Source organism: Penicillium samsonianum (genome assembly GCF_028829775.1).
Source record: "Penicillium samsonianum strain IBT 33392 chromosome Unknown utg000001l_segment0_segment0, whole genome shotgun sequence".
NCBI lineage: Eukaryota > Fungi > Ascomycota > Eurotiomycetes > Eurotiales > Aspergillaceae > Penicillium > Penicillium samsonianum.
The window spans coordinates 4,205,724-4,233,095 of NW_026643259.1; the positions used below are offsets into that span (position 1 = coordinate 4,205,724).

The 27,372-nt window shown below is 47.1% G+C and overlaps 14 protein-coding genes across 14 annotated transcripts; 7 read left to right on the forward strand and 7 right to left on the reverse strand.

Annotated features, from left to right (window-relative positions):
- Positions 1–763: 763 nt before the first annotated feature.
- On the forward strand, positions 764–2,290 carry N7471_001610 (uncharacterized protein; the record flags this gene model as incomplete). Its single annotated transcript, XM_057274331.1, has 1 exon — positions 764–2,290. The coding sequence occupies one exon, from the start codon at positions 764–766 to the stop codon at positions 2,288–2,290; it is 1,527 nt and encodes a 508-aa protein (XP_057142510.1).
- Positions 2,291–3,172: 882 nt separating this feature from the next.
- Positions 3,173–5,936, forward strand: N7471_001611 (glycosyltransferase; the record flags this gene model as incomplete). Its single annotated transcript, XM_057274332.1, has 6 exons — positions 3,173–3,245; positions 3,306–3,984; positions 4,043–4,567; positions 4,618–4,971; positions 5,036–5,634; positions 5,695–5,936. The coding sequence occupies 6 exons, from the start codon at positions 3,173–3,175 to the stop codon at positions 5,934–5,936; spliced, it is 2,472 nt and encodes an 823-aa protein (XP_057142511.1).
- Positions 5,937–6,193: 257 nt separating this feature from the next.
- On the forward strand, positions 6,194–7,777 carry N7471_001612 (NAD(P)/FAD-dependent oxidoreductase; the record flags this gene model as incomplete). The annotated part of the gene is made up of 4 exons (XM_057274333.1): positions 6,194–6,458; positions 6,530–6,819; positions 6,889–7,465; positions 7,545–7,777. 4 exons carry the CDS (start codon positions 6,194–6,196, stop codon positions 7,775–7,777), a joined length of 1,365 nt encoding a protein of 454 aa, XP_057142512.1.
- A 384-nt stretch (positions 7,778–8,161) lies between these two features.
- On the reverse strand, positions 8,162–9,098 carry N7471_001613 (uncharacterized protein; the record flags this gene model as incomplete). The annotated part of the gene is made up of 3 exons (XM_057274334.1): positions 8,162–8,730; positions 8,780–8,851; positions 8,909–9,098. 3 exons carry the CDS (start codon positions 9,096–9,098, stop codon positions 8,162–8,164), a joined length of 831 nt encoding a protein of 276 aa, XP_057142513.1.
- A 750-nt stretch (positions 9,099–9,848) lies between these two features.
- On the forward strand, positions 9,849–10,586 carry N7471_001614 (uncharacterized protein; the record flags this gene model as incomplete). The annotated part of the gene is made up of 3 exons (XM_057274335.1): positions 9,849–9,981; positions 10,035–10,423; positions 10,473–10,586. The coding sequence occupies 3 exons, from the start codon at positions 9,849–9,851 to the stop codon at positions 10,584–10,586; spliced, it is 636 nt and encodes a 211-aa protein (XP_057142514.1).
- A 522-nt stretch (positions 10,587–11,108) lies between these two features.
- On the reverse strand, positions 11,109–12,729 carry N7471_001615 (cytochrome P450; the record flags this gene model as incomplete). Its single annotated transcript, XM_057274336.1, has 4 exons — positions 11,109–11,451; positions 11,512–12,039; positions 12,093–12,523; positions 12,598–12,729. Coding segments are annotated over 4 exons (1,434 nt in total), but the record flags the coding sequence as incomplete, so codon positions are not given.
- A 1,175-nt stretch (positions 12,730–13,904) lies between these two features.
- N7471_001616 (FAD-dependent oxidoreductase) lies at positions 13,905–15,346 on the reverse strand (the record flags this gene model as incomplete). The annotated part of the gene is made up of 4 exons (XM_057274337.1): positions 13,905–14,202; positions 14,256–14,481; positions 14,532–14,847; positions 14,906–15,346. The coding sequence occupies 4 exons, from the start codon at positions 15,344–15,346 to the stop codon at positions 13,905–13,907; spliced, it is 1,281 nt and encodes a 426-aa protein (XP_057142516.1).
- Positions 15,347–15,909: 563 nt separating this feature from the next.
- N7471_001617 (uncharacterized protein) lies at positions 15,910–17,800 on the forward strand (the record flags this gene model as incomplete). Its single annotated transcript, XM_057274338.1, has 8 exons — positions 15,910–16,124; positions 16,189–16,284; positions 16,334–16,539; positions 16,599–16,621; positions 16,668–16,807; positions 16,864–16,906; positions 16,975–17,353; positions 17,487–17,800. 8 exons carry the CDS (start codon positions 15,910–15,912, stop codon positions 17,798–17,800), a joined length of 1,416 nt encoding a protein of 471 aa, XP_057142517.1.
- Positions 17,801–18,112: 312 nt separating this feature from the next.
- N7471_001618 (L-asparaginase) lies at positions 18,113–19,251 on the reverse strand (the record flags this gene model as incomplete). Its single annotated transcript, XM_057274339.1, has 2 exons — positions 18,113–18,626; positions 18,692–19,251. 2 exons carry the CDS (start codon positions 19,249–19,251, stop codon positions 18,113–18,115), a joined length of 1,074 nt encoding a protein of 357 aa, XP_057142518.1.
- A 490-nt stretch (positions 19,252–19,741) lies between these two features.
- Positions 19,742–21,112, reverse strand: N7471_001619 (fungal specific transcription factor domain-containing protein; the record flags this gene model as incomplete). Its single annotated transcript, XM_057274340.1, has 4 exons — positions 19,742–20,079; positions 20,132–20,303; positions 20,375–20,905; positions 20,966–21,112. The coding sequence occupies 4 exons, from the start codon at positions 21,110–21,112 to the stop codon at positions 19,742–19,744; spliced, it is 1,188 nt and encodes a 395-aa protein (XP_057142519.1).
- Positions 21,113–22,264: 1,152 nt separating this feature from the next.
- Positions 22,265–22,571, forward strand: N7471_001620 (ClpP/crotonase-like domain-containing protein; the record flags this gene model as incomplete). The annotated part of the gene is made up of 2 exons (XM_057274341.1): positions 22,265–22,419; positions 22,484–22,571. 2 exons carry the CDS (start codon positions 22,265–22,267, stop codon positions 22,569–22,571), a joined length of 243 nt encoding a protein of 80 aa, XP_057142520.1.
- An 876-nt stretch (positions 22,572–23,447) lies between these two features.
- Positions 23,448–23,942, reverse strand: N7471_001621 (uncharacterized protein; the record flags this gene model as incomplete). The annotated part of the gene is made up of 1 exon (XM_057274342.1): positions 23,448–23,942. The coding sequence occupies one exon, from the start codon at positions 23,940–23,942 to the stop codon at positions 23,448–23,450; it is 495 nt and encodes a 164-aa protein (XP_057142521.1).
- Positions 23,943–24,686: 744 nt separating this feature from the next.
- N7471_001622 (putative epsilon-lactone hydrolase) lies at positions 24,687–26,007 on the reverse strand (the record flags this gene model as incomplete). The annotated part of the gene is made up of 6 exons (XM_057274343.1): positions 24,687–24,827; positions 24,885–25,468; positions 25,520–25,665; positions 25,712–25,743; positions 25,794–25,891; positions 25,947–26,007. The coding sequence occupies 6 exons, from the start codon at positions 26,005–26,007 to the stop codon at positions 24,687–24,689; spliced, it is 1,062 nt and encodes a 353-aa protein (XP_057142522.1).
- A 262-nt stretch (positions 26,008–26,269) lies between these two features.
- N7471_001623 (uncharacterized protein) lies at positions 26,270–27,063 on the forward strand (the record flags this gene model as incomplete). Its single annotated transcript, XM_057274344.1, has 2 exons — positions 26,270–26,318; positions 26,678–27,063. 2 exons carry the CDS (start codon positions 26,270–26,272, stop codon positions 27,061–27,063), a joined length of 435 nt encoding a protein of 144 aa, XP_057142523.1.
- Positions 27,064–27,372: the final 309 nt, after the last annotated feature.

Below are 27,372 nucleotides of genomic sequence, written 5' to 3' on the forward strand. Positions count from 1 at the left end.
AAACCACGATGTGCAATGTGGACCCGGAGTGGTGTGAAGAAGGAAGAGAGAAGAAGAGAGAGAAATGGGGAGGGGGGTTATATATACCCTCCTAGTGGCTTAAGGCAATGGCAGGTACTTGGGTAGGTGACGATCTCAAAAGGGAAGGTTCTCTACCTGGGTCGAGACTGTCCATCTTTATGTCTGAATTACCTATGAGTATGAGATTTGGATTCTGTTCGATTCTAATCTTATTCACCCACTCTACGAGGGATCTTGGTAGACGATGTAATTGACATGGTCATAGTAGAGGAAGCCATTCAGTTTCCTATGTCAACAAAATTCGCTGTCTTTGTGAAGGTCGTAAAATAAAAGCATCTACGGGTCCGCTTCTTTGTTCGAAATGTGTTCAGACTACACCCGAGTTGCATTTCTTTGATTATTTTTAGTTTATTTCTTTGACAGTCTGCGCAGTCGAATAAACCGTGGCTAGGTTCTCCAGGTGCCCTTGTAGTCCACTATCTTCACTCGAAAGGCCCGGGAGGACAAACGAGTTTTATCATCCCAACAACGCAGGTAAAAGATGGGATGAGGTGACAATTCCCCATTGCATTTAAGCATCGCAAACTTTTACTCTTTCATCTCCATTCTCTTTACCTCCATACTCTTCATCTCCATACTATTTCATCTCCATATTCCTTCATCTTCATCCCCGGCATCTTTTATCCTTGTTTATCCATCTTGATTATCCCGCTATCCTTGTCTCCTTCATCCAATCACAGGGATGGTACTCGACCAAGTCCGCGTTTCTACGCGGCACACGCTTAACTGCGCCAATGAGGCAACAGTAGCCACACTCGAGTCCCCTTTCAGCCTAGGGCCGATGGACCATACTGTGCCCGCTATGTTAACTATCGAAGCTATCCTTGTCTACAGAAAGCCAAAAATACTACCCGACGAGAACTTCCTTCCAATTGAACGCTTGAAGGTGGCTGCATCCCACCTCCTGGACTATTACCCGCACTTGACTGGCCGTCTCGAGCAGAATCCAGTCAGCCAAGCTCCCGAGATTGGTAGCCTGGGCGCTGGTGCTGAGCTTTGGGAGGCGCAGTGCCACAGAAAGCTCGCGAGCATCGCGATTTCTGCTCTTTCAGCCCGTATCTTGGTATGCAAACTACCAGACGATGGAAATGCACTTCTTCCAATCTTTCATTCGACAATGGGAGCTGTCTCCCACAATCCTATCTTCGCTATCCAGCACACCCGATTTGGCTGTGGTGGGGTCGCACTAGGCATCCGAGTTCATCATCAGGTCTGCGATGCCACTGGCTTTATGCAGCTCGTGCGCGATCTCGCTGAGATCTACAGACAATTGCGCGACTCTTCTCCGCCAACACTCGTCTCTCCCCCTGAGATTTTCTCACACTTTCGAGAAACGAACAGTACATCGCCTAGCCAGAAGGAGAAAGCCCTTGCATTCAACCCTCCGACATTCTGCCTGGACGAAAACACCACGACTATGCCTCAGACTTCATCCCCTCCCTCTGTCTGGACTTGTTCGTTGCGTTTCCAAGGTCAAGATCTGATTTCACTCAAGAATGCTGCAACCGACCCCAACGCCCAGGGACCGACCACGTTCACCAGATTCGAGCTCATTTCAGCTTACCTCTACCAACGCATTTATCAAGGCAGAATTCAGGCTTTGCGTGACAAGGGGATCTCACCAGACCTCGACTCGCTACAATCACTTCGCGATTTTTGGACAACCATGGACATGCGTCACTCCACCCGGCTGAAGCTCCCCGCACGCTACTTCCCGAACGCCGTCCACTGCCCTTCAACTTCCGCCTCCCACGAATTACTCGAAAAGGGCGCGCTCTGGCAGGTTGCACAGGTTATCCATGATGCAATTCACTCGGTTGATATGAACAAAGTCAAGCAGGAGTTTGAATGGGTTGCCGCACAGCCCAACAAGAGTCACATCAGGTGGAAGAAGATGGTTCCAAATGGTTGCCTCGTCGCTACCCAGTGGAGTAGGGGTAAGACATATGTTGGGGTTGATTTTGACGTCGCTGAGAATGGCAAGCGCATTGCCCCTTCTCTGGTGTCGCCGGCTTTTAGCGAAGGTTACCGGGTTGATGGCTTGGCAATTATCATGTCTACCGAGGAGGAGGTGCCTCGAGGCCAGCGTAACAGACGTTCGTTGGTTCGTGGCAACGTTCTGTGCGCTGTCGATGTGAATTTGACTCTGGATCGGTCTGTGTGGGAAGTTCTTTTCAATGACCCCTCCTTCTTGGCTCTCCTTTCCTAGTTTACAATTCTCACCAACCTCGTTTTGACGCGAGAGGCTGAAGTCATGCTAATTTTTTTGAAGTGGCTGGTTTTTTTTGGCATTTCTGGAGCTGTCATTGTACGGGACAATTTATTTTAGGGGAAAAAAGACGGAAAAAAAGATGGAAAACTGAAACGATGAAAAGCATGGGAAAAGCCTACTAAACCAAAACACAAACCTGTAAGTTAGAACGAATGAATATAAATTGTTAGTGTAGTAACTTGAGTCCATCGTTCTAGTAGTTGATTTCATGACCTAGTATTAGATGTCTTGCTCCTTGGCCCAGTGGCCACCAAGGAAGCTATAATGATCTGTTGCAGATAGCTTGTCAAGCTGTTTTACCTACTTCTAGATATAGATCCATGCAGACGGAACATAGTGTCGCATTCCACGATAAGTTTAATGCCCGAGCCACGATGTCTCTCGTTTGGCTTCGAGGTGATCATATGCTTCTTTCAAGATCGGAGATATCAAGATCCCCGCGAGTGAAATTTCTGGTTGTAGCAAGAAAGATTGAACCTTAGAAGTTTGTTGGAGGCCTTCACTCGGCAGAACTCCCCTGGAAATGTCGTCATATGGCTTCTGTTCGACAACCCGTGGACCTGTGATTGGCCTAGGGTAATCACGTGGCCCAACCCCGGCCGGGGATCCACCCGTCCCAGGCCCAGAACCATCAGAGCTACCATGTGTCTTTGGTTGTTTTGGGACCACCACCCCTCTTGATATACTCCTTTCTTTTTGAAAACTTTGGACGCTTCATGGGATTTTGAAGATATTCAACTCACACCCATTTGTTTGACGAATATTCCACATCGGAAAGATCTCTGTTCTCCCCGCGTGTGATGTCATCGGGCTGCAGCGATGGAACAACCACCGCGCCGGCCTTCGACGCTTGAACGCAACCAATTTACTCAGGATGGGACAAAAGTTCAAGGTGGGAGCGGATTTACATCTATGACTCATTCGCAAAAAACAGCGTGCTAATTTTGTAAAGATGATGGTCGAATTGAGATCGATCTGGACTCCAAAGTGGGCAGGGAAGTGTCAAAGTTGATACCATTTCTGCATACGGAAGAACATATACAATCACAACCAGAGCCTTCAGGGGATGCCGGATGCGGTCTCGAGCTCAACATCGTGATCCAAGTTGTTGGCAGTCGAGGCGACGTCCAACCCTTTGTCGCACTAGGTAACGAGCTTCAGCGCCATGGACACCGCGTACGACTAGCCACACATGGTGTGTTCGAAAAATTCGTGCGCGAATCAGGTCTAGAATTTTATTCTATTGGAGGAGATCCCTCGGAGCTGATGGCATACATGGTGAAGAATCCAGGACTGATACCACAGATGAAGTCCGTCCAAGAGGGTGATATTCAACGCAAGCGTGTCATGGTGGGGCAGATATTACAGGGATGCTGGCAGTCCTGCGTTGAGGATGACTCCGTAACAAATACGCCCTTTGTCGCCGATGCTATTATTGCGAACCCTCCAAGCTTCGCCCATATCCACTGCGCTCAGGCGCTTGGCATCCCTCTACATATGATGTTTACCATGCCGTGGACGAGCACAAGATCATTTCCTCATCCCTTGGCAAACTTGAAATATTCGACCACAGAGCCGAAAATGGCGAATTACCTTTCTTACGGGATTGTCGAATGGCTTACATGGCAAGGGTAATAACCAGATACCCTCCTGCTAATCACTGATTCAAATACGCTGACCTCACAATAGCCTGGGCGATGTTATTAATGATTGGAGAAAATCCATCGATCTAGAACCTATATCAGCAACCGAAGGTCCTCGTCTAGCAGAGACTTTGAAGATACCCTTCACATATTGTTGGTCCCCCACATTGATGCCCAAGCCAGTGGACTGGCCGGCACATCTCAACGTCTGTGGCTTCTTCTTCCGCTCTCCTCCAGACTTCACTCCACCTCCAGACCTTGACGCGTTTCTTCAAAGTGGGCCTCCGCCGGTGTATATTGGTTTCGGGAGCATAGTAATTGAGGATCCCCCAGCCATGACTGCCACACTGGTCAATGCAGTCAGGTCCTGGGGTGGTCGTGCAATCATATCCCGTGGTTGGAGTAATCTCGGCGAAGCACAATCGGACGACCAGATCTTTTATCTTGGAGACTGTCCGCATGAATGGCTGTTCCAGAAGGTCGCCGCAGTTGTGCACCATGGAGGAGCAGGTACCACAGCATGTGGTTTACGATTTGGAAGGCCCTCTCTTATTGTACCATTCTTTGGAGAGTACGTCATTCCTTGCAAGCCTTTTCCACTTCTTTGCTAACTTCTCACAGTCAGCTGTTTTGGGGAAACATGGTTGCATCCCGCGGGATTGGACCAATGCCCATTCCACACCGGTCTTTGAACGCAGAGAATCTAGCAGAGGCCATCCGCTTTTGCCTGCATCCTGATACCCTTGCAGCAGCTGGTGATCTTGCTCGTGAAATGAGCGAGGAAGCTGGAGTTTCTGCGGCTGTTGCATCATTCCATCGCAACTTACCGGTCGATAAAATGAAATGCCAGTTTATCGATTCTGAGCCGGCTGTATGGCAGCTAAAACAAAACGCCAAGTCCCCTATAAATTTGTCCAAAATGGCAGCGGGGATCTTGCTTGAGAATTCTCGCATTGATATAAAGGACCTGAAAGCGTGAGATCATCTATCCCAATCATCCTATTTCCATATATCTATACTAACACACATCTTGAACTAGGTACGAGAGTAAATCGATCTTCATTCAAACCCGGCGATGGGACCCTATCACGGGCGGCACATCGTCTTTACTGGGCATGTACAAGGATATCCTCACCGCATCAAGCGATGTCGTCATTCGGCCCTACAAAGAGTTCAGTCGCGCCCGTCAGCAGAGCGAGCCAGAGCTTGTAGTCATCGAGTCTACAAATCCCCAATCCGAGCGAAGTCCATCCGAAGGCATCTCACGTACTTCCGGAAGCAACCAGATGGATGAAGACTGGAGAGTTACGGGAAAGGCAGTGGGGGGATCTGCCAAAAGTGTGGGGAGGATCATAGCCTACTACTACAAGGGCGTTCTGGTAGACATACCTGGGGCAGTGAATGAAGGCCTGCGGGCTGTTCCCAGGCTCTATGGCGAGGAGGTGAAAGACTACGACAACATCCGGGACTTTAAGTCTGGGGTGGCTGCAGCTTCAGATAACTTTGCGCATGGATTCTCGCATGGACTCACTGATATCTTCCGACAGCCCTACGAGGGTGGCCAAAAGGATGGTATTAGGGGTGCAATCAAAGGATTTGTGAAAGGACCTATTGGAATGGGAACGAAAGCTGCATCAGGTTTGTGACGCTCATTATAGTTACACGACTAGAGGGATTATGCTAATGGATCATCTCCAGGTGCTTTGGGTTTAGTAGCCTATCCGGGGCAGGGCTTAGCCAAAAGCTTGCATTCGGCTATCCACTCCAAAACTCGGAAGCAGCTCGTCAAAGCACGATTGACAGAGTCTGAATATTTGGCTAGACAATCAGCCAAGGCTCAATCGAGCTGCCCCGATGTCATTGAGGCATTTGAAGCTCAACAACGGCAGCCTGCGAATACTGCCAGCTCCACAAATTTGGAACGAGCAAGTTCCCAGTGATGAACATAGCGAAGAGGATTAGCAATATGAAGAATTTCAAGAATATATATCAAGGTCGCACAATTAGCTCCATTTTCCCAGCCCCGCATAGTTCGGTCTTCTCCGCGATAGGCTGCAGCGCGCCCATCTCCGATGACGACTTAGCTATACCACACCCTCCGCTTTTCTTCTTTTCGCATTGCGTTGCACTGTATTTGCATTTAAATATCACTGGAGTTTGCATCGCATCCTTAACTACTGTTGGACCACTAATCATCATGTCATCCAAGTCCCATGCAAAATCCTTCCCACGCCCAGCAGCGGGGTATACCCAGTCGTTTTGGCGCACAAAACCAGACCCCCTCGACAACCATCAAACTACACCAGAACTACCAAAAGAAACCGATATCTTAATTATTGGTGGCGGGTATGTCGGAGCCTCGGCCGCTTATCGCCTGCTTGCAGAGAACCCGCAAAATCCAGCCCCGCGGGTGGTGTTAATTGAGGCCCGGGAGCTGTGCTCTGGTGCCACCGGGCGCAATGGTGAGACACACCGAGACATGACCTACAATACAAGTATACAGACTTGGCTCACAGTTCGACTTTTTGCATAGGTGGTCATTTGAGACCAGATATCTATTCAGCAACAGCTTTGTTCACCGAGCGCTATGGGATTGAAGCCGCGACAGAGATCGTGCGGTTCGAAATCTCCCACTTGAAGATCATGGAGGAGCTGGTCCGTAAAGAGAACATTGATTGTGATCTCACTTTCACCCGCTCTTATGATATGTATCTCGATGAGGATCAGCTCAAGAAGGCCAAAGCCTTCTATGACTTTTTGGTTGACCAGGGATTGGACTTTATGGATGATGTTGAATACATGTCTCAAGCTGAGACCCAAGATGTGAGTTGAATGAGCTTTCGGGATACTATGTCCATCTTCGACATTATCTCTGACAATGATTGGATTAAGACGGCACATGTTCGAGACGCCAAGGGAGGCTTCAGTTTTCCAACAGGCCATCTCTGGCCCTACAAACTCGTTGCCCATCTCATTAAGGTCGCCGTTTCCCACGGGCTAAACCTGCAGACGAATACACCGGTATCTGAAATCGGGGAAACGCCAAACGCGGATGGATTCTGGCCGGTAACCACCAGTCGTGGGATCATCAACGCGCGCAAGATCATTCTCGCGACCAACGCATTCACCAGCGCCTTGGCCCCGGAATATTCCAAAGCTATCATTCCCTGCAAGGGAATCTGTAGCCAGATCGTTGCGGCACCCGATGCACCCCGCCAGGAGCTGCCTGGTACTTATTGCATCCGATTCAGTCCAGGAGGGTATATTTATCAAATTCCCCGGAATGACGGCTCACTCATTGTCGGCGGAGCGTCACATCTTTTCAAAGATGATCGGGAGGAATGGTATAATAACCCCGATGACGGGAAGTTGATTAAGGTTGCTGCGGATTATCTTGATGGCTATATGCAACGTACGTTCCTTGGGTGGGAGGATAGTGAGGCGGAGATCAAACATGTCTGGGCTGGTGGTATGTAAAATTCCTGTGTAAACGATGCCCTCGATTTGAGGGTATATCTTCCTTCTGCTAACTCCGGTCTCATTAATAGTCATGGGATACAGTGCAGACTCGTTGCCTCATGTTGGTAGTATTCCGGATAAACCGGGTCAGTTTATCGCGGCTGGATTCAATGGCCATGGTATGCCGGTGGCATTCCTTTGTGGTAAGGCTGTTGCGGATATGGCACAGAGCTCAGTTGCATTTGAGGATACTGGTTTACCCAGATTGTACGAGACCTCACTTGCTAGGCTGGAGCCAGTTTATGATGATATTTTAGGCTAGGTATGTTTGGCTGGGTCGTTCTCCTTTCCTGATGTTTTTTTACATTATACTGTTGTCAGGGGTTGTCAGTAGTTTCGCATGATCCGCTGTTTTCGTTATTTCTCGAATTGAAATCTATAATATGGACTAGTTGCCGACATAGAGCCTGTCAAGAGAATACATAGGAACAGCCTCATTGGCACAGATGATGCATTAATACATAATTCGGACTTTAAACTATCAAGACACGAACATAATGATATAACAAGTTGACCTAAGTATGTCATAAATATAGAACTAAAGTCATATAAACACATGAACGTTAATCATTACTGGCACTAACACATGAACACCTGCACACTTCCCCTCCACACCTAGTATCTAGAAGGCCAGACACTCGCCGAATCATCTAATCTTGCGAAGCCCAATTGGAACCTCATCGTCGACTTTATGCTGAGGTGCCTCCTCATTCCAGTCCACGTTCCGGGTGGAAGCCTTTTGGCGCAAGAAACGATACTTCTGCAAGAGCCTTCTATAGAAGAACAGCAAGGCAATCCCAATACCCAATCCAGCCACCGAGCCAACCACAATACCCGCAATAGCTCCTCCTGAAAGACCAGAGCTTTTCTCGCTTGTGGTACCCGTGTCCTTCGCTGTGTCCGACTTTGCAGTAGCAGTAGAGCCAGCTGTAGTCGTGGTAGTTACATCGGTGAACTCGTCACTTGTCACATTGAAGCAAGGGACTTGGTATGTGAACTTGCTCGCGGGGATGTACGTGACGTCCGCGCACGCGTAGTAGGTTTCGTTTTTGTCGGTATCGAAATCCGAAGTGTATTTGATCTGGAAGGTGGCATTCATTCCCTCTTCCACATCAATAGATGGGTTGGGAACGGAGTAGCATTCGTGTCCAGGTTCGACGTCGGCAAGACTGGAGCTGTCGATGAAGGCCTCGAAGTCGGCATTGGTAGTTGGGTCTAAGGGGGAGTTAGTCTAGATATATGTGAATGATGTGAGTTAGCTTACTGCTTTTGTGGGAGACTGCAACCTGCACATTCCACGACTCGTCTTGGAGTACAAGTGCGAGCTTGCCATTGACTATAGTGTCTTGTCAGTATATGTGCTTTTTGAGTTGCGTGATAGATATGCTCTTACTAAGTGGAAAATTTGTGCGGTTCACGGCCCCGGTTGATGAGCCACATGGGGCATTGTTGTCATATGCTGCACCCCAGAGACGATCAGGTGGCCACAGAAAGGCAGCCGGGCCCATCTCTGTGCTCGCTTCGTCTCCATGAGCGCATAATCCAACCGCAGAGAGGGCGAGTAGTACAGCGTAGCTCTTCATAATTATATTAAGAGACTGGATCTGACAAGAGGAAGATTTTTCTGAAAGGGATCTTAAAGGGAAAAAAAAGGAAACCGAGACATCGTCGTTTATAAACCTCCAGGTATCCTCGGCCTCGCAAACTGTGACCCATATAAGAGATGGTCGAGAATGAACGTGTGTCGGCTTGAGCCGACTCCGCTGCCAAGGGCTTTACAAACTGCCAAGCACGTGGCAACCACAGTTTTCTGGATGTTATGGCCGGGAATGTTCTCACCGAAGTTGGACCACTGTTAGGGACCCATTGAGGTCGAGTCACGAGTCACGCGCCAAGATACAAATTTTGGTTCAATGGCTTGCCGATGACAGCGAATTAATTTATTGAAGCCGGAGGAACCCGTAGATAAAGAGCGTAGAGGAAAAAGCTCAGGGTCTGGATCAGATTAGATCAATCAGATAAGATGGGTGGGTCTTCCAAGGCTGTTTTAGTTGGTTCGCTTCCACATATTTACCTCACATCCTGGATCCAGCTGAGACATTGCCATAATTGGTAATCTCTCCCGAAAAGTTCCTACTTCTCCGAGGGCTCGTGCCACCTTGGATAGTGCTCGCTCCGAAATGACCGTTCAGCCAAGACATTGTATTGTTTTTGGGGGAACATCCACGGGTCAATAAGTAGACACTGAGCTGCCGTCACTTTGGAGTCTGCATCCTCAGTCTCTACAATTTCAGATACCAAATTTGTACCTCATTTCATTCGTTAATACCATCATGCATTTTGTCAACCTTGCTGCTTTTGCCTGCGCTGTAATCAGTGCCAGCGCATTTGAATTCCCGGACTTTGTCCCTCTGCACAAACGCCAGGATCCCGGAACTCCTGCGTACGAGTGTCACGCCAACTGCGGTATGTCTCATAACCTCTAATCCTACAAACCACGACCCAAACTGACAGACCAGGTGGCGTAATTACCGCCGGCCGTTCTGACGGATACTGTGATACCGACAATTTCAAGACCGAACTGACCGATTGCCTGAACTGTGCCGTTGAGTTCGACATTTGGAAGTATTACGGGGGTTCTGTGTCCAAGGCTGCTACTGCATGTGGATTGGATGCCACCCCGGTTGAAGCTTCTTCCACCACTACATCTGTTAGTGCAACCACTGCATCCGATAGTGCTAGCGCTACGAAGACTGCAGAGGAGACCATCAATTCCACTGTGACCACTGATGCAGCGACTTCCTCTACTGGTACTACGGTCGCCTCAACTTCCGTGAGCCCCCCGCGTGTTTCTGGTTCTTCTCGCTCATCGGCATTGATTCCTTCGGCAACACCTACTGGAAGCTCGGTTGGTTTCTCCTCTACTTACTAGTGGGCTCATAGCTAACTTCGCGTAGACTGCTAGCACTCCTTCCTCGTCCCCCGTCTATACTGGTGGTGCTATGATGAATACAGGCAGTGGACTGGTCTCTGGTGCCTTTGTGGGTTGTCTTATTGCAGCCTTCATGTAAATAGTGGTTTATAGTATTACTTGATGGAAGGAAGGGAGGTGTACGAAGTATTTGTGGATGGTGTATACATGTATTTAATCGTTCTTACGACTGGTCTTTTACCTGTCCATCGCACGAATGCAGCAAGAGATATTTTTCAGACTCGAGATCGACATCCATCCGTATTCTATAGAAGATAGCCTCAATTTAACTACTAGTTATCCATTTAGCCCACCGAAATTAAATTTGCGATCGAAACTTGCAATTTAAGAATACGACACACCCAGGAGTAGAACGAAATCGGAATGTATCACTAAGTGCGCCGATATAACGTACTGGTGACTGTCGGTTACAAGCACCCCAACCCGTTTTTCAACTAGGTTTCGTATTGATATAACCCCCTAGTATACTCAGGTACACAGCCTCCGTCTTGCAACCTTGGGCGTCCAACCTTGCCTCTCCCTAATTAGATACACCCTCATGAACTTGTCTCATCGCTCTTCCCGTCTAGTGGGTTAAGGCTGTGTCCCAGATTTAACCCACAGCCAAACCAAACTGCCCTTTGCCTTCAGTAATTTTGAACTGCCACAACTTCCCTTCATACTTTTGTCGCTTTTTTACGGTCACGGGGAAAGCTCCATCGACTGGACTCATGTTGAATGTGCTTGCCGAATTCATCCTCGGTGGTGCATGCCAGAGCCCATCGACTGGAGCAACGTCATATTGCAAGGCAATCATGGCTACGAGTGCCAATATCTCACTAGTAGCAAAGTGACGTCCCGGGCAGATCGATGGGGAAACACCGAATGCCATGAACCCACCGGTACGCCGGGGCTCCTTTTTCTTATCGCCCTTATTCTCGGTTGTTGTAGTGGACCTCATGAACCTTCGTCCGTCGGACTTATCAGCCGAATTGCCCCAAGTGTTCTGATCTCGGCCTAATTACTTCGCTGGCATGAAGAGCATGGTTCCGGATCTGAGAAGGTATTTGTCCGCTAGAACAACATCCTGCGTCACGAACCGGATGGTTACCATTGTGGTCCTTGTCCGTAGAACCTCTTGGTACATCGAGAGAAGAAGTGGGCAATTATCGCGAAGGTACCCCAGATTAATGATGTGCATGCCGCCAGGTGCAATATTGAGGGCTTTCTGTTCTATCTCTTCCCGTATCTGTTCCAGCAGCTGTGGTCTAGAGAAAAGCTCAAAGTGAACCCAGAATGCAGCAGGAACGGTATTTGCCAGTAATCCTACAATCAGGGGTATCTCCGCATATGCTATTTCTTTGTGAGTAAGCCCAGCCCCGAGGAATGATCTGTACCGCATGGATAGCAGTTCCGAGCCGTCCTCATGACCTCCGAGGTCGAAGTAATCTTTGAACGCAGCACACAAAAGCTTGCGTGCCTTCCAGGTCTTGGGGGCAATTAGCCATGGCACAATGTTGGCCAGTAGTAGCGCCACATTACGTTCGAGTTCCCTGCCTTGATATTTGAGGGATTCTATAGCCAATTATAGATCGGTTAAACTTACCAGAATGTGTCTTCAATGTGCCGGATTTTGAAAGGGTTCAAATTGCCGTATGTAGCATTTGTACTGATAATGGTAATGGCATGCCGAAGCCATCCGTTCAAATCGACCGTATCGTAATTGCTCATGTCACCAATGATGGGTAGTAGCTGCCGAAATATTATCCCGTTCATTCTGTCAAGGGATTTTCCAGCAAGGACAGGTGTCGTATCATGCACGATCCTGGAAAGAAGGCTCGGACAATGGTCTTGATCACACAAATGAACAAGCTTATCGCGTTGAGCTTGACATAGACGCTTCTGCGTGAACTTCAACAACGGTTCCAATGTAATGACTGTGGGGTGTTTCTGAGCAGCCCGCATGATGGCAGGTGAGGAGGTCACAAAGAGCTTGAAGGAGAATATGCTGACTGCGAAGATTAGATTGTACAAATACTAGGAATGATAACTCGCCATAAAATGCCAAAATATCCTGGGCCATGTTGGATGAGGCCGATCAGATGGCCCACAAATGGGATTTTACTCGAGACCGAGGGAGGGTTGCGCCTTTGACTGTGGAGCATGGTATAGGATGCGTATAAACCCAACACCACCACCACGCCCATGATCGCCACATTGTGAGGGTCTAGCATGGCCAACATAGCTCAAGAAATCTGAGTCAAGTAGAAGTTGGGGAATCGCTGGTGATGCAAGAAGTAGTGTTAAGAATTGATGACGGATATGCGAAGGCAGCCCTGCTCACTAAAAAGCTTTTATCCCTCCCGAATAGGTAGGTGCTGGCCAAAGGACGTTCCAGAAACGAGGGAAAGCACATGTTTTCAACTGAGATTGGCAAACCCTCCTATTGATACAACTTCATTAATTCCGAGCTTTACTAACTATATGTAATCCTGTTAGTGAGAGAAAATGGCGTCTAGTGAGTTTATTCGTTCCGATAGTTCATTAGTTCCTAACGCGTCGCCTAGTATAGTACGCTACCCTACGTTTATATATCCTCCCTATTTTCGGCGCGAATACCTCTATTGTAGACTACGTGTGCCTACTATACCCCTCCTAGTAGACGATACCGAGCCGTCTATTATAATTAATACTAACAAGTCCGCATATCGTAACGAAGGGACTACGGTATGATCCTCGATACGTGACATGTAATATTAGTACTTCGAGAACAGTGGCAAGGATCCCTCGCACTCAATCTGCGGCGCTACTGTATAGAAAACTGATTTGGGAAGGAGCCGGTGAGGAGAAAACGGCCCCCGGGGCCATAATTTCCAAACACAAGAAGGGACAGGGGTGCGTACTGGAGCCCCCGGCAAAAAGAATTGACGACCGTGGCCGAGAGAGGCATAGATTGGATTGAGAGAGTGCAGCGTATGAGAGAGATTCGAGCCGCGTATGATCCCAAGTCAACATTTTCCAAGTTGTACTGGGGTGGATTCAATCAAGCTTGGCTATTGATATTCGAACGAGAAGTTTGAACGCATTTGATATACACGTATGACTAGGTCATTCTTAGAGAAAACCCTGCTTTCATTGGTGTAACTCAACATTAATCACATAATTTCTTTCCAGCATTAGAGAAGAGATATGTTGTTGTTCTTTTATCTTTGGAATTAATTGAAACAATGCGAAAGGATACGTGCCATAATTTTCCCCATCATGCCACTATAAGAAACTTGCATATCTACAGCAGTATTTGCTTGTTTGGCGCGTTCTTCAATGGCATTAAACGTTACCAACCGGAGGCTCTCTCTGTTTGTGGAGTGATGGACCTTGCTCCGAAAATATCTTTTCTGTCGTATTTCTCTGTTGAGCCTTAAAGCTTGCCCTGAATGATTCGTTTGTTTCTTCCTTTCCATCCATCTAACTCTCCCAGATCTCTCTGTGGCCAAGGGTGAGGCTCTTTGCCAGTCTTAGGCGGGATTTGTCCGAATCTCCACTTCCATAAATCCGCATACTCCTTACTCAAAGTGCCCTCGAGCATGTCCACAACATATTTGCCAATGATAGGCATGAACTTGAATCCATGCCCAGAGCCGGCAGTGGCAATGTAAAGGTTTTTGCCTTCGGGGTAAGGGCAGACTCGGAAGTTCACATCCTTAGTATCTCCATCCCTGTTCAAACATGAGTATATGATGATTTTGGATTCATGGCCAGCTAGTCATACCAGCACATCCTTGTCGAAACCCAAGGTCGATCAGCCAGATAAGGAATTATATCGCGCACGAAAGAGCGCATTTCTTCTTCAATCTGTCTAGGAACACCATCTTCGGGGTAATCGGCATGTGAGTGTCCAATCGAAGCTCCTGGTGTGAATGAATTGTAGTAGTTGGTGATAAATCGACAGCTACAAATCTTTAATAGACCGTTTTCGTCGGGTGGGAACAGAATTCCTGAGGATCTGTTAGTTCATGCTTTGGAAGATTGTTTTTGAATAGCTCACCTTGTTCAAAATCGTCCACAATCGGAATATCTTTGTATTTTTCACATTCCTCGGGGGTCAGTTGAATAACACCGACACAATGGGATCGAGCAACAATCTCATCCTTCGCATCCACAAGAGTTGCTGTATTAGCGCCTGTGGAAAGGATGACAACATCGGCGAGGTGGGCTTGTCCATTCGCTGTCAGAACACCGATACAAGCCCCGTCGGCTTCGAAGAGAAGTTTTTTCGCAAATCCTGCATCTCCAGAAATGTACTTGACACCATTTGCCTGGGCTGCGGATGCAAACCGAAGAAGTGCTTCGCCAGAGGGAACCTGTTTCAAGCTTCAGTATCAGTCGGAGTTCAATTTCTCAACAGGGATAATTTCATACCCACCCAGCCTCCGGGCTCCACAAGTTCGTCCAGCCATCAAACGATCCCGTAAACTCAGGCCATTTACTCTTGGTCTCTGCGATACTCATCCACTTCACACCCTCACGCTTCTGCTTGACTCCACTTTCATACGCAGCTTTCAAAAAGTCACGAGTCATCTCATGGGCGGACATAATCCATCCAGTTCCGCGGAACATACCACGGAATAGTGAGTTTTGGTCTTTCCACACACTCATTGCCTCCAGTCCGAGCTTTGTGTAAAGCGGATTCGGGTAATCATAACGCACGATTTTGTTCAAATCTGTAGCTGCTGCATCCTTTGATGGGGCGGCGAATCGATCGAGAATGGTGACATTGGCGTATCCCCGATGAGAAAGATGATATGCAGTGGAGGTCCCGAAGGCGCCTCCGCCAACGATAAGGACAGATGGCTGTGACATTGTGCTCAATATTGATGGTGACTTGGATTTCCTTGATCATTTCAACTGTGCTTTATATGTGAACTTTTATTAGTAGGTACCCCCCATCCATCGGCCGCTACGGGAGTCAATCTGCGGGGAACGTGTAGTTTGAAACCATCCCGTAGATGCCGAACAAGGCAAATTCAAATCAACCTGAAATGGTCATAATTTCCAGGTGAACTCAGAAATCTTGATTACCAGAGGCTCCAGATAACTCAGTGAATGTCTTTCTGTGGGTTATCTTTTTCATTACCGCTGATCTCTATCCAGAATCCTCCGGCGGCCAATCAGAGTGGTCGGATGCGGCCGTAGCGGCCGGAAGATGATAAGACTTCAAGATATGCGGGGAAAGATGTTGTAGAACCTGGGGTCGTATAGTATACCAATCTTGATTCGTTGCACATGAATTGTCACATATCAATTCTTTCAATAGGGAGCAAAAGTATATAAATCATTATGTTTTCTGCAATGATTTCTCTTTCCTGCCATAAGTTCTATCTGTAACTTTCTATCTTCTCTATTACCACAACTTCCTTACCAACATGGAGATGAAAAAACACGAATCTAGAGACTTCGATCATCATACCCCCGATAAACTGCAATGTGGGACAACGATTTCTCTTTCCCACTTGCCCCCACTTCTTCAGGACATTGCAACCCAGGAGCTAGAAGCATTAGAAAAACGATTAGTGAGAAGGCTCGACATTCGGTTGATGCCCATGTTGGTTTTGATCTACATATTGAACTATCTGGACCGGTACGTTGCTTAGAACCGATCTAAGTGCTCTTTTACTGATCAGCGAACAAATATATATATGCAGAAATGCAATCGCAGCGGCCAAACTTGCAGGCATAACTGAAGACCTCGAGTTATCATCAGTCCAGTTCCAGACTTCCGTCAGCATCCTATTCGTGGGGTGGGTTTTGATAATCAAATGGCCTTGTTTCCGGCTAATGTTTGTTTAGATATATTCTGATGCAAGTTCCTTCCAACCTCTTTTTGAACAAAGTGGGTAAACCTGCCATCTATCTTCCTACATGTATGGTTATATGGGTAAGTCAATACAGACGGATATCCCTCCTTCTGAGCCTCGAGTTAAGTATTATTCAAAGGGCGTTTTATGCGGAGCAAGCGGAGCAGTCCAAGACTTTCGTGGTCTGGTCTCATGTCGGTAAGTGCTGTTTCCGCTTCTGCAGCGACATATAGACTGAAAAATCAGTTTTCTTCTAGGCTTTGTGGAAGCTGCCTATTTCGTGAGTTTCGAAGTTTCAATGCCAGATATTAACTAACAGTAGCAAGCCTGGCTGCATGGTGACATTAAGTGCTTGGTATACACGCAAGGAACTATCACTCCGAACTGCAATCCTCTATTGTGGCTCCCTTCTGGCAGGGGCCTTTTCCGGGCTGATAGCTGCGGGAATAACTGACAGCATGGATGGGTATGTCTTTCCCATTCGTATTAGTATGATGAGAACAAAGCTGATAAGTCTTTTAGTGTGCGTGGGCTACGAGCGTGGAGATGGCTCTTCATTATTGAGGTGTGTACTGGATTATTTGATCATTTCGATCTTGATCTTTGGGTCAACTGGCTAATCCTTTCTTTCAGGGGACGATCACAGTTGTTGTCGCTTTTAGTGCTTATTTCGTCCTTGTCAACTTTCCACACAACACGCCGGGTATATCGGCCCAAGAAAGGGAATTGGCTTTATGGCGCCTGCAGAAAGATATTGGTGCCCAGAACGAGGGAGCGGAAGAAAACCCGAGTTTGGGTGAGGGCTTCAAGCAATGTGTGGCTGACTGGAAGGTTTGGTTTCTGGTAACCTTAGTCTTTGGAGCAACATCTAGTGGCACCATCAATAGTTTCTTCCCAACTGTTGTGGAAGGTCTGGGCAAGGACCGGATTCAAACTCTTCTATTGACCGTCCCGCCTTATATCCTCGCCTGCATTGTCGCGATGCTGGTTTCTCTCAACGCTGATCGATCAGGTGAACGTTACTTCCATTTCACTATTCCGCTTTGGGTTTCTTTCTATCGCGGGTTTCATCATCTCGGCCTCGACAACTCAATTCGGGCCAAGATATTTTGCATTCATGATAATGCTTCCTGGGGTCTACACAGCATTTATCATTGGTATTACTTGGGTTGCGAATACTCTACCACGCCCGTCTTCGAAGAAAGCTGCAGCACTTGCTTTTGCCAACGCGATTGGAAACTGTTCGTCAATTTATAGTCCATACCTTTACCCGAGCAGTGGGGCTCCACGCTTTGTGCTTGCTATGAGTGTTAACGCTGCAACCTCATTGCTGTCCATTGCGACTGCGACTATATTCAGGTTCCTCCTTCAGAACCTCAATAAGAAGTTGGAAGGTCAGGATGTTGAGGAATGTGAGGAAGGCGGCCGACGCAAGGAGAGATTCCGTTACCTTTTGTAAAGAGACAGAAAAGTTTTAGTCGCATACTCGATTCAAAGCTTTACGTTCCTTTTTTATCCGATTTCCATTGTATCCGTAGCCAAAATCTAGTTTGTTGCATTTGTAATAAAATTTTCCGGTCCAGGGACTCTAGATGGATTTACCAAAGACACACTGGAACAATCGTCTAACTTGGCCACATAGTTAGTTCTTGTATATATACTCGGCCCATAGGGGGCTAGTGACGACTTTCTTTTTATCAGCAGAGGTGTCTATCATTCTAGATACAAATCTTTCGCGTACGGCACATAATTCTAGCAGCCACAATCCCACTCACTGACTGTCAAAGAGCTCCCGAATCTCATCGTTCTTATATCCCGCACTAAGTGCAAGCTGAAGCATGATTCGAGCCTTTTGCGGGCTCAAGAACCCACTAGTCATTTGGAATGAATAAATGCTGTCCCCTCCCGCAAACCCGTCATTTGTCCTTCGGCTGAAAATCATTGGAACGCCCGTCCGGTTGTACATAGTTTGGGCATATTTCAGACCGTCAAGGCTCCAACCACCTGCTCCGACGCCTGCAAATATGATCCCCTTGGCTCCAGATTCAATCGATGCTCGGATAAGATGAGAGTTGGAGTCTTGATGCCCGTAGAGAATGTCAACTGGCGGGAGTGTCTTTTGGCGAGATACATCAAAGTATGTCTTGTTTCGAGGCTTTGATGAAGTGTCATAGAATTTGGGAACTTGGTTGATGAAAAAGCCTAGTTGACCTTGCTCGGTGGCGTGGAAAGTATCGAGAGAATTGGCGTTGTTTTTCGTGGATGTGTATGCGCTGCCGATCCGACTAGAGGATGTTAGTGGCATCCGGTTGTTCAGATATATAGATTACGCAAGGGGCGAAAGACTTACTCATTTAGTGCAACCATCACGCCTCGGCCGTATGCTACACTCGAGGCAGCCAACTTAACAGCCTGGTAAAGATTCAACGGACCATCGGCACTCAGGGCAGTAGATGGTCGCATTGCACCTGTAATCACCACGGGCTTTTCCGAATCCAGCACCAAATCCAAAAAGAAAGCAGTCTCCTCCAGAGTATCGGTTCCGTGAGTGACAACAACACCATGCACGGTTGAACTGGTCAGTTCCGCCGTCAAACGACTTGTCAAGTCAAGCAAGATTGTAGTGTTGATTGAAGCGCTGTCAACATTAGAAACCTGCATTCCAGACACATTTGAGATGTTGCAGATCTCAGGGACCGCGCTGAGTAGGGCTTCAATGCCGACGCCAACTCTGTAGTCTGTTGTTTGCGTGCTTGATGAAGCCTTACTGGCGATGGTCCCTCCCGTGGCGAGAATAGTCACATTGGGTAAGATTTCCACATGACGCTCGCAAGATTCCCATGCATGAGCAGCGGGAAACCAAGTACAGAGCGCCAGTGCAAACCAAACCAGAAACTTGCGTGGAAACATGACTTGTATATGAGAGGAGCTGCTGAGAAAATATGACAAGGTCGACAAAATGTAGCGGGCAACGAAAAAAAGCAAAAAGACGCCGCATCTGCTAATTAAACGAAACAAACTGTGTGGATCTTCAAGTTTTGAGAGTATAAATGCAATATAAATCTCGCGTGGAATAGTATGCACCGTTATCTTGCATCGCCGTAGCGGCCGACCCGGGCGGGTCTAAATCCAGCGACTCCCACCGTTGATTGGTCAGAGTTTCCCGTAGCGGCCGTTGCCCAAAAACTGCGCCGACATGCTGATAGTTCGGGTTCCAGTTCAGAACCATGAAAAGTCAGTTTCCTAATCGGGACGAAGAATCCTACTCTGCAACCTTGAATACCACTGTAGACTTTAGGCCAAGGGACCGAGAGAGTTTTAAGGAGCCGAGCATCTGCTTGATAGATTTGTTCTTGGACCACGCTGAGCTAGACGTGCCCTAGAATATGTTCTCCCGCGATCATGCCTCAGATGGGAATGGGTCAAATAGTTCCGCCCCCATGTTCCCATCGAGGAAGTCAGACCATCTGACCATGTCGTCGATTCCCTCCGGAAGGCTAGCATTCGTTGAATCGGCCTTGAACAGACCCTCAATATCTTGAATCATGTGCTCATGATCATTGGATGCAGCATTTCCTGCCCGAGCCATTTCCGCCAGGAGGCTTCGCACAGAGTCATATATTGTAATATCGGGGGAGTTAGAAAAGGCAGCCGGGCACTTTTCTGCCATAAACGTAATGATTACGTGGATAGTCAGACTGGAAAAGATGTGAAGTGATTCCCAAAATCCGAACTTCGCTATTGTGGTCTGTCAGTCATGGACCGACAAGGTATACTCAACTCCACTTACCAATTTTGTGACACCTGGAAAGTGCATGCTGGATCTTAAGATTGTCTGTCGCTGCACGCAAACATTGCGTATTCAAGCCAACAAGTTCTGCGTCTGGCGTGGGAGGGAGTTGTTCTCGCACAAGGGGGTAAAGTTGCATTAGCAACAAAGGCCGTAAGAGAAGAACAAAACACTAAACAGTTAGCCGCTGATTCTTCGGATAAAGCCCATATAAAACTTATATTTTGGTTGGTGGGAAAGTACCTGGTTATAACGCATCAACATTGAGGCAACCGTGCGCATCTCCGGGAGAGCCAAAGTACCATGCATAAACTCTATATCCTCTGAGAACCCCAGACCAGGAGAGAATTTAGTTCTCCATTGATGTAAAAGATGGAAACACGGTTCAACCAATGCATGTGCGTCGCTTGCATTCCCAATTCGGAGCTCCAGTGCTGTCTCGAGTATGCGATGCTTCAGTCGACACAATTCAATCTGTGCGGTCAGGTACATCGCATCAGAAAAGTCCTTTCTTCCGCTAGGCAGGTGAGTATCGTCGGGAAATTCAACACATGTATTTTCAAAACGATATGTAGGGGGCAGAGACAATTCCGTGCAAGTCATCAAATCCATACATATGGCGGTCCACCAGACCCGCTTCCCATGCTCATAGTCAACAAGGTCAACAGACGCACTTGGGGGTTTCGCAATTCCCAAAAGAGTACCAAGGCGCAAAGCCATTCCAGCATACGCGTATGCGGTCTTTCGGCGGTTCAAAGAATAGCAGTAAAATGCCTTGACTTCATCAGTACTTCATATCTTATCAATGAAAGCATAGAGAGATTCCAGACTCACTATGAGATTGAGAACTTCGATTTGACCAACCGTAGGCTCTTCATATGAAGGCTTGAACAATAAAAGTCCTTGCTCAAAGAATTCCACTCCCGGAGGAGACGCATGTTGTGACGTTGACAGTGTAGGAGCCTGTATTACAGTATCCATTCTGTCATGGAGAAAGAATGAAGGAGCAACCCTGTCATTATAAGACTCCCCAAGAGCTAGTACAACGGATAGACAAGAAAGCCAAGTTTTGTCGACCGAATGAGACTGAGGCTCCTTGTAAAAGGTTTCCATCATGGCACAAAAATGGCTTCTGCGGTACCAGTGATAGTCGGTCCCAATAAAACTCTCGAATTGGCCGAGCAGATATATGGCGTACGAATATGGGGGGAATTTGACAAATACTTTGCTTTCTGTAGGGCTATGTCAGTCGGTGCGAAGGATATGTGGATATTGTCACCAACGAGTGTTGTCCTGCTCCAAAGAAATGAATGTATAGCTGGTTTTGGTTGGACTTATTGGGTTTGTACCCAAAACACCAGTCCCGTCGATAGGTGATGATGAAGACTGCCAACCACGTTGACTGGTATCAGGGGTCGGGTTGTCGTGCACCCCTTTCAATTTTGAGATAAAGTGTTCTGTAGTTGAGTCCTCAACTAGCCGATCAGCTCTGATAGCATTCCGAGAATCATTGTTAGCCGAGGAAGAAAGCTCATGAGTGAGACGAGTTGAAGATTGCAGTCCACCCGATAGTGACTCTCTGAGCTGGGCATTTTCATTCTCTAGCCTGCGCACATAGCTTTCAGGAACTGTTAAGACACGTTCCCTGGACGGAAAAACACAGTCTCTTTGGGAGGACCGGCATTTAGAGCAAGGACATTCTGTTTCCCGACTTGTTAACCAACAACGGTGTATTGAGTCGGTGAAGTCATACCTCCACTGCACTTGACCTTTTGGCTCCGACAGTAATAACAGGCACTGGCGGATCTTCCCTTGAAGCGGGCCATCTGTGCTGGTTTTGGGCGAGACATATCCTGCCGGCTTCAAGAAAGTGAAAGGTGGAGAAGAGAGCTCGGCGACTTGATATCCTTGGCAAATGATGCCTGAGGCCACAACCTATTTTCAAGTCCACTTGTATACACCTGACGGAATGGTCTAGCGTTTCTTACTCTTTATATTGTGATTTGTAAATTCAGCGCAAATATAGTTTCCATTCTTCTCTTCAGATCGAACGAAGAAAACATCGGAGCCGACGTCGACAAAGAGTAAAAATCCCTCTTGCTCTTTGTTGTGCTAATTAATCCAAATGGCCTTATGCCGCGTGCGCTTGAGCTCGCTCAAGATATCCTCAACAACGTGAGCATGATGGCCATCCATCTGAATCGACAGCTTATATGGCGGAACACTGGTAACGCAGAAGGTGCTCACCTGGTGGATAGTCCACTGATGTATGACATGTTTGGTGGGAAGTACGACTGAGCTTACAATATAGGATTTCTGCTCAAATAATATATGTATGCTAACTTGGACTAGGGACCACCTTGAATTCAAGGCCTCCTTCTTTGAGAAACGGAAACCAGCGTTCATGGACGTACTGTCCGATAATGCTCCACGGACATAACCCTGGTGGGATAAGATGTCATTGCGAAGAACAGCCGAGGCGAAGACTCCACGGGACAATAAATTGTGACATTCTTGGCTTTGGATTTTGACTTTCTGACTTCCATGGGACGTTTCTGTATGTGGCTGGCCGTGATTTACCTCCTTATACACTTCAGGGCTGGAGTTATGCTGGCATTCAATGCCCGCGATTGACTCTCTACGAGTCGTGTCGATTACTGCATGATATCACAAAAGGAATCTTGGATGCCACGTGAAGTGCTCACATGAGTTGCTGGGGAATTGAAAATACGTTGTGAAATTAATAACTTAGTCAGAAACCATATTCAATCTTTTCAAGACTCATAACAAGGATCCTTACGGCCGCTGTAGTTCAGATCCAGTCTTGCCACGATCGATATATACATACGACACGCTAGCTCTTCAAGTCAGAGTAGGACTGTGTTTTGTCCAAGGAAAGGACCATGCAGTCCTAGTAGCTCGCCGCTTCCACGTTGTGGAGCACAAACAGTATTTCGACGCAGTAAGTTGCGCAATAGACACCGTCAACCTCAGCCAGACAGCATTGAATCGATTTTAATGAATCGTATCTCTGCTTTTCTCTGCCAGGAGTTTCAAAACATATCAACGCGGGGGGGCTGCCTGAGGCCAACGAGTAATGCAAACCCTCCAAACCCTTCGGGACGACATCCACTCTTCCTGAAAGTCACATGAACTCAAACGACCTTTCTTATAAAAAAGAATAAATAATAAAATTTTCCAATGACCAGGACCTTGCATGGCTTGATATAAGCCCACGAGCATTTCATAGTTGACGGTCTCAAAAAACGAAGGGCTTCTTTCCAAAGCATAATACCCAAATCGCAGAATCCATTACTTAGAGGCCAAGCGAAGCCAGGCGCTTCTGCCCCTTGTCGGTGAAAAGAAGAAGACCATTGTAGTAACCGACTGCCCAAATCATAGGGTAGCGCCAATGAAACCACATTGGATGCTCTGCTGCACCAAACCAACCGAAGTGTCGGTCAAGGGAATAGCACAGGTAGTTGCAAGTGCTAAGGAGAAGAAGCGAAAGAATACCCGTGAAATGTGCTGCCTTTTTCCCGTAGTAGTGGTCGACAATGAAGATGTTGATGAGTCCTCCCATTGCTCCACCCATGCCCAAGGGGCAGAAAACCAGTGTCCACATAACTTTGTAGAAGAGGTCTTGAGTACCGGTCATGATAAAAACTCCAACTGCAAGAAAGATAACCTCGGCGAACAGCGAGTTGAGCCAAAATAGCAAAAATGGGCGGAGATAGACGCTGCGCCGCTTCTCAGCTGTCTTGATGTCCTGCTCTCCAGTGATCAGGACTTGGTAGTTGGATGCTGTCATGGCTTTGAGTAAGATGAGAGGATGAAGCTTGGTGATGAATACTTACTCCTTCATAGCAGGGAAATTGGTATTTGAACCCCCATGGGGCGCATGACTTGTGCCTCGGTGCCAAGTTATCTTGACTGATCACTATATGTTTTTTAAGATCTAATCTGCGCTACCGAGGCCAACTTGCCTCGGTGATTACACTATACAATACTAACCGGGATGAAGCAAGTAAAAACAGCCCGGGGATAGGTTAAGGCCTGCCATTTCTTCGTTTAATTCGGAATTCACTATCCCAATCCCTGTTTCACATGGGCTTTGAAAATGCGCACATCGCTCAAGCTGATGATGCAGCGAAATGGTTATTGGCCTCGCAACGTGAAGGCCACGAGGGTGAATTATGATAGGAGAGAATGCTTGTCCCGTAGCATTACTTCATTTCGAATTATCGATCTTGGTCTCGTCTCCCTCGTTGCTAACAGCCACTGTGGTTGAACTTCCCTTGACCCTGTCACCACAATCTTTCAATAACATAACGACCGTGTTTCAACCTTGAATCCAAACAAATATCTGCAAAGAACATTCTACGATTTGTCCATTTAAAGCATTTGCACCGCCCATATCATGCTTTTATATCTGAAGGGGGTTACATTCAATTGGACCTTTGGCTTATATATGCTTCATTGTGCAATTAGGTACTTGTAATGTAAGTCTTCGGTGGTTGATGCTGCACCATCTTAGTGGCAAATGAAGCCGAGCTCATCCCAACCGCTCAAGTAACCAGTGCTTCAGAGCGCTCTCCTGTTCAGTCTCATGAAAATCTCCAAACAAAGGCCAGATAAGGGGTGCAACGTGACATTCATTTTTACCAACAACCAGAGTACTGTTGGGGTTGAATTTCTACCAACGATGTTAGTCAATCCATTCGCAATGACCTGCTTTGTTTCTTGAACATACTTCGAATTTCGAAAACCAAGCTTTTATTGGGTCTAGCAAGACCTCATGGGCGCCAGCGAGTACCAGGGTCTGTTCCACTTGAATCTCATCCCACCACTCCTCCGATGCAGCGCCTGGCTCGACAAAATTATTCGATGGTCGCCCGTTTAGATACAACTGGGACCATCGCGACGTGACATCCTGCGCATCGATATCTCTATTCTCATTAAGCATCATAGTTGGCCAATCATGGCTGAAGGATACCCAAGGGGATAGAAGAATCGCGCCCTTTAGAGGCTCATTTATGATAAGCTCAGGTATATCCCCTAAGCGATGCTTCAAATGCGACAGAATTCCCAAACATAGATTGCCACCAGCTGAGTCTCCGGCAATGAGAACCTCCCCAGGTGATCGTCCAATACCTTCCAAGATATGTCGTAGCGTTTCGACTGCTTCGCCGACTTGACTTGGGTACGCCTTATGTGGAGTGAGGGTATACGTACTATGGAACCATGCAGTTTCAATTCCGGCATCAGCAAGTTGTGATTGGATCTTCTGCCAGAAATACAGATATGGTTCTGTTGCGTCCATAGCAAATCCGCCTCCTTAAAAACGCGTCAGTTTTCCCAAGCAAATGTAGATGGTAGAAATATTACCGTGGAACTGGATGACAACATATTTGGCCGAAGGGTCTCCGATCCAAAATCCATTTACACCACGGGTGGTAGAAACAAAATTTGGCTTGTCTCCATGATTGTGGCAGTGTTCCACATAAATCTGGTCAAAGGTCTTGAACAAGTATCTGTGGCCTGATTAGATTTGTCTGCCTGAACATCCGTGAGACATACTGCAGTTGAAGATGACTAAACCTTGTAGTAAGCTTTTGATGATTAGCTGCCAGCGAGGGAGCGATAAAGACGGGGTATGTACTTTCTTAACTACCGCTTGGATTATATGGTGACGATAGGTGTCTGCTCCTGAGCGGCCGCGGAATGGTCCAGACACAGCGGCTCTCAATAAACTTGCAGCTGCTGGCTATCAGTAATTTGACTACATTCAGTCACAATGCACTGATTATCTTACCAACGGATAGCCAGCCAACATAGGCATCGATCCTCTCCCACCGTGATAATTGCCAAGACATTGTAATTTTGAGAGTAGCATACGCATACGGTTCAAGCGAAAATAGTTACGAAATTCAACTAAATCGCGCTGCTGTTATATAAAATATATGTAGATTCCAATATTGAAAAATACTATGGCCAAGGCCATCTCGTGGTATCCTCGGCACTTAATAAGTCTTGATAGTGTAATCACCGCAAAGCTCCTATGACACAAAATTTATTGGGGCCTCGGCACTTCCATATGGCAGGCTGATCTCTGCTGTTTACGTGAGATTCCTCAACATGCATTGCGTCGCGCAACCCAAACAATGGGAGCTGGGACTGTTCGATAGTTTGCATCGAACCATCCAGCGAAAAGTATCAAATATTATCCAGCAAATAGTTACGGTATTCTCGGGGGAATATTTATTCATCTGAGAGATGAATTGCCGAAGCTTACACTTGTTGCATGAGTATGCCGCAATATAAAGTGAAACTAGCCATTCTTTCGTCCCCTTAAAACAAAACTCTAGCTTGATTCTGACGGGGAAAAACTAACCTGATCCGATGTTTGTCTCCAAAACAGATAGATTAAATAATTATAGACACACATCAGCCTGGAGACGTAAATCCAAGTTCCTTATCTGCGGCTAGGTACTATTACTTCATACTGTAGCCACAAGCCCACTTATAAATGCTACCGATTCTAAGGCTTACTTCTGTTCTGGGATATCGGCATCGTATTGAGAGCACGCAGTTCGATATTTACCCGCGGTGAAAGCCAGAGTGCCTTGACAACACTCTCAGTCTACCATATTGCACGGAGCTTTCCCACCAAGGAATCCGAGTACGAGTTTTTCCAGGCGCTGGACGACATTCTCAGACCTATCCTCAAGCCAAAGGGCATTGAATGGGAACTTGGGATCTATGAAGCTTCTCGTGACTTGTGGAGAGTCAACGGTTTGATTGCGCCTGAAACCGGTTCTGCTACGGAGAAGGAATGGTTCGATGCCAATCGAATTGTCAACGAGGAGGGGTTGCTAAAGTCCAAGCCCATGCTTGAGGAACAAATTTCCAAGGATGGGAGGAGGTATTAGTCAGGTAGTGGCTACCCTATCACATGCGACTTCCATATAATCCCAGCCGTTGAGTCACCGTGTCGCCCCCGAAGTGATTTGCAATGTTACATATACTTGCTGTATACATTTTACATATTTAAACAGCGATAGCAAGCTCCTCATGCAAACGAGTTCGAAGAGACTTCAGAGCCTTCCGTAACATGTTAAAATAGCCAGAGTCGCCTTCAAACCTAGGAGATCCTACCTTACCCTTTTGAATGCAGTAGACAGAGTGTGCATGGTATCACCTTTGGGTCTGTAGAAGCCCTCCCTACAGCAGCAGAAAGA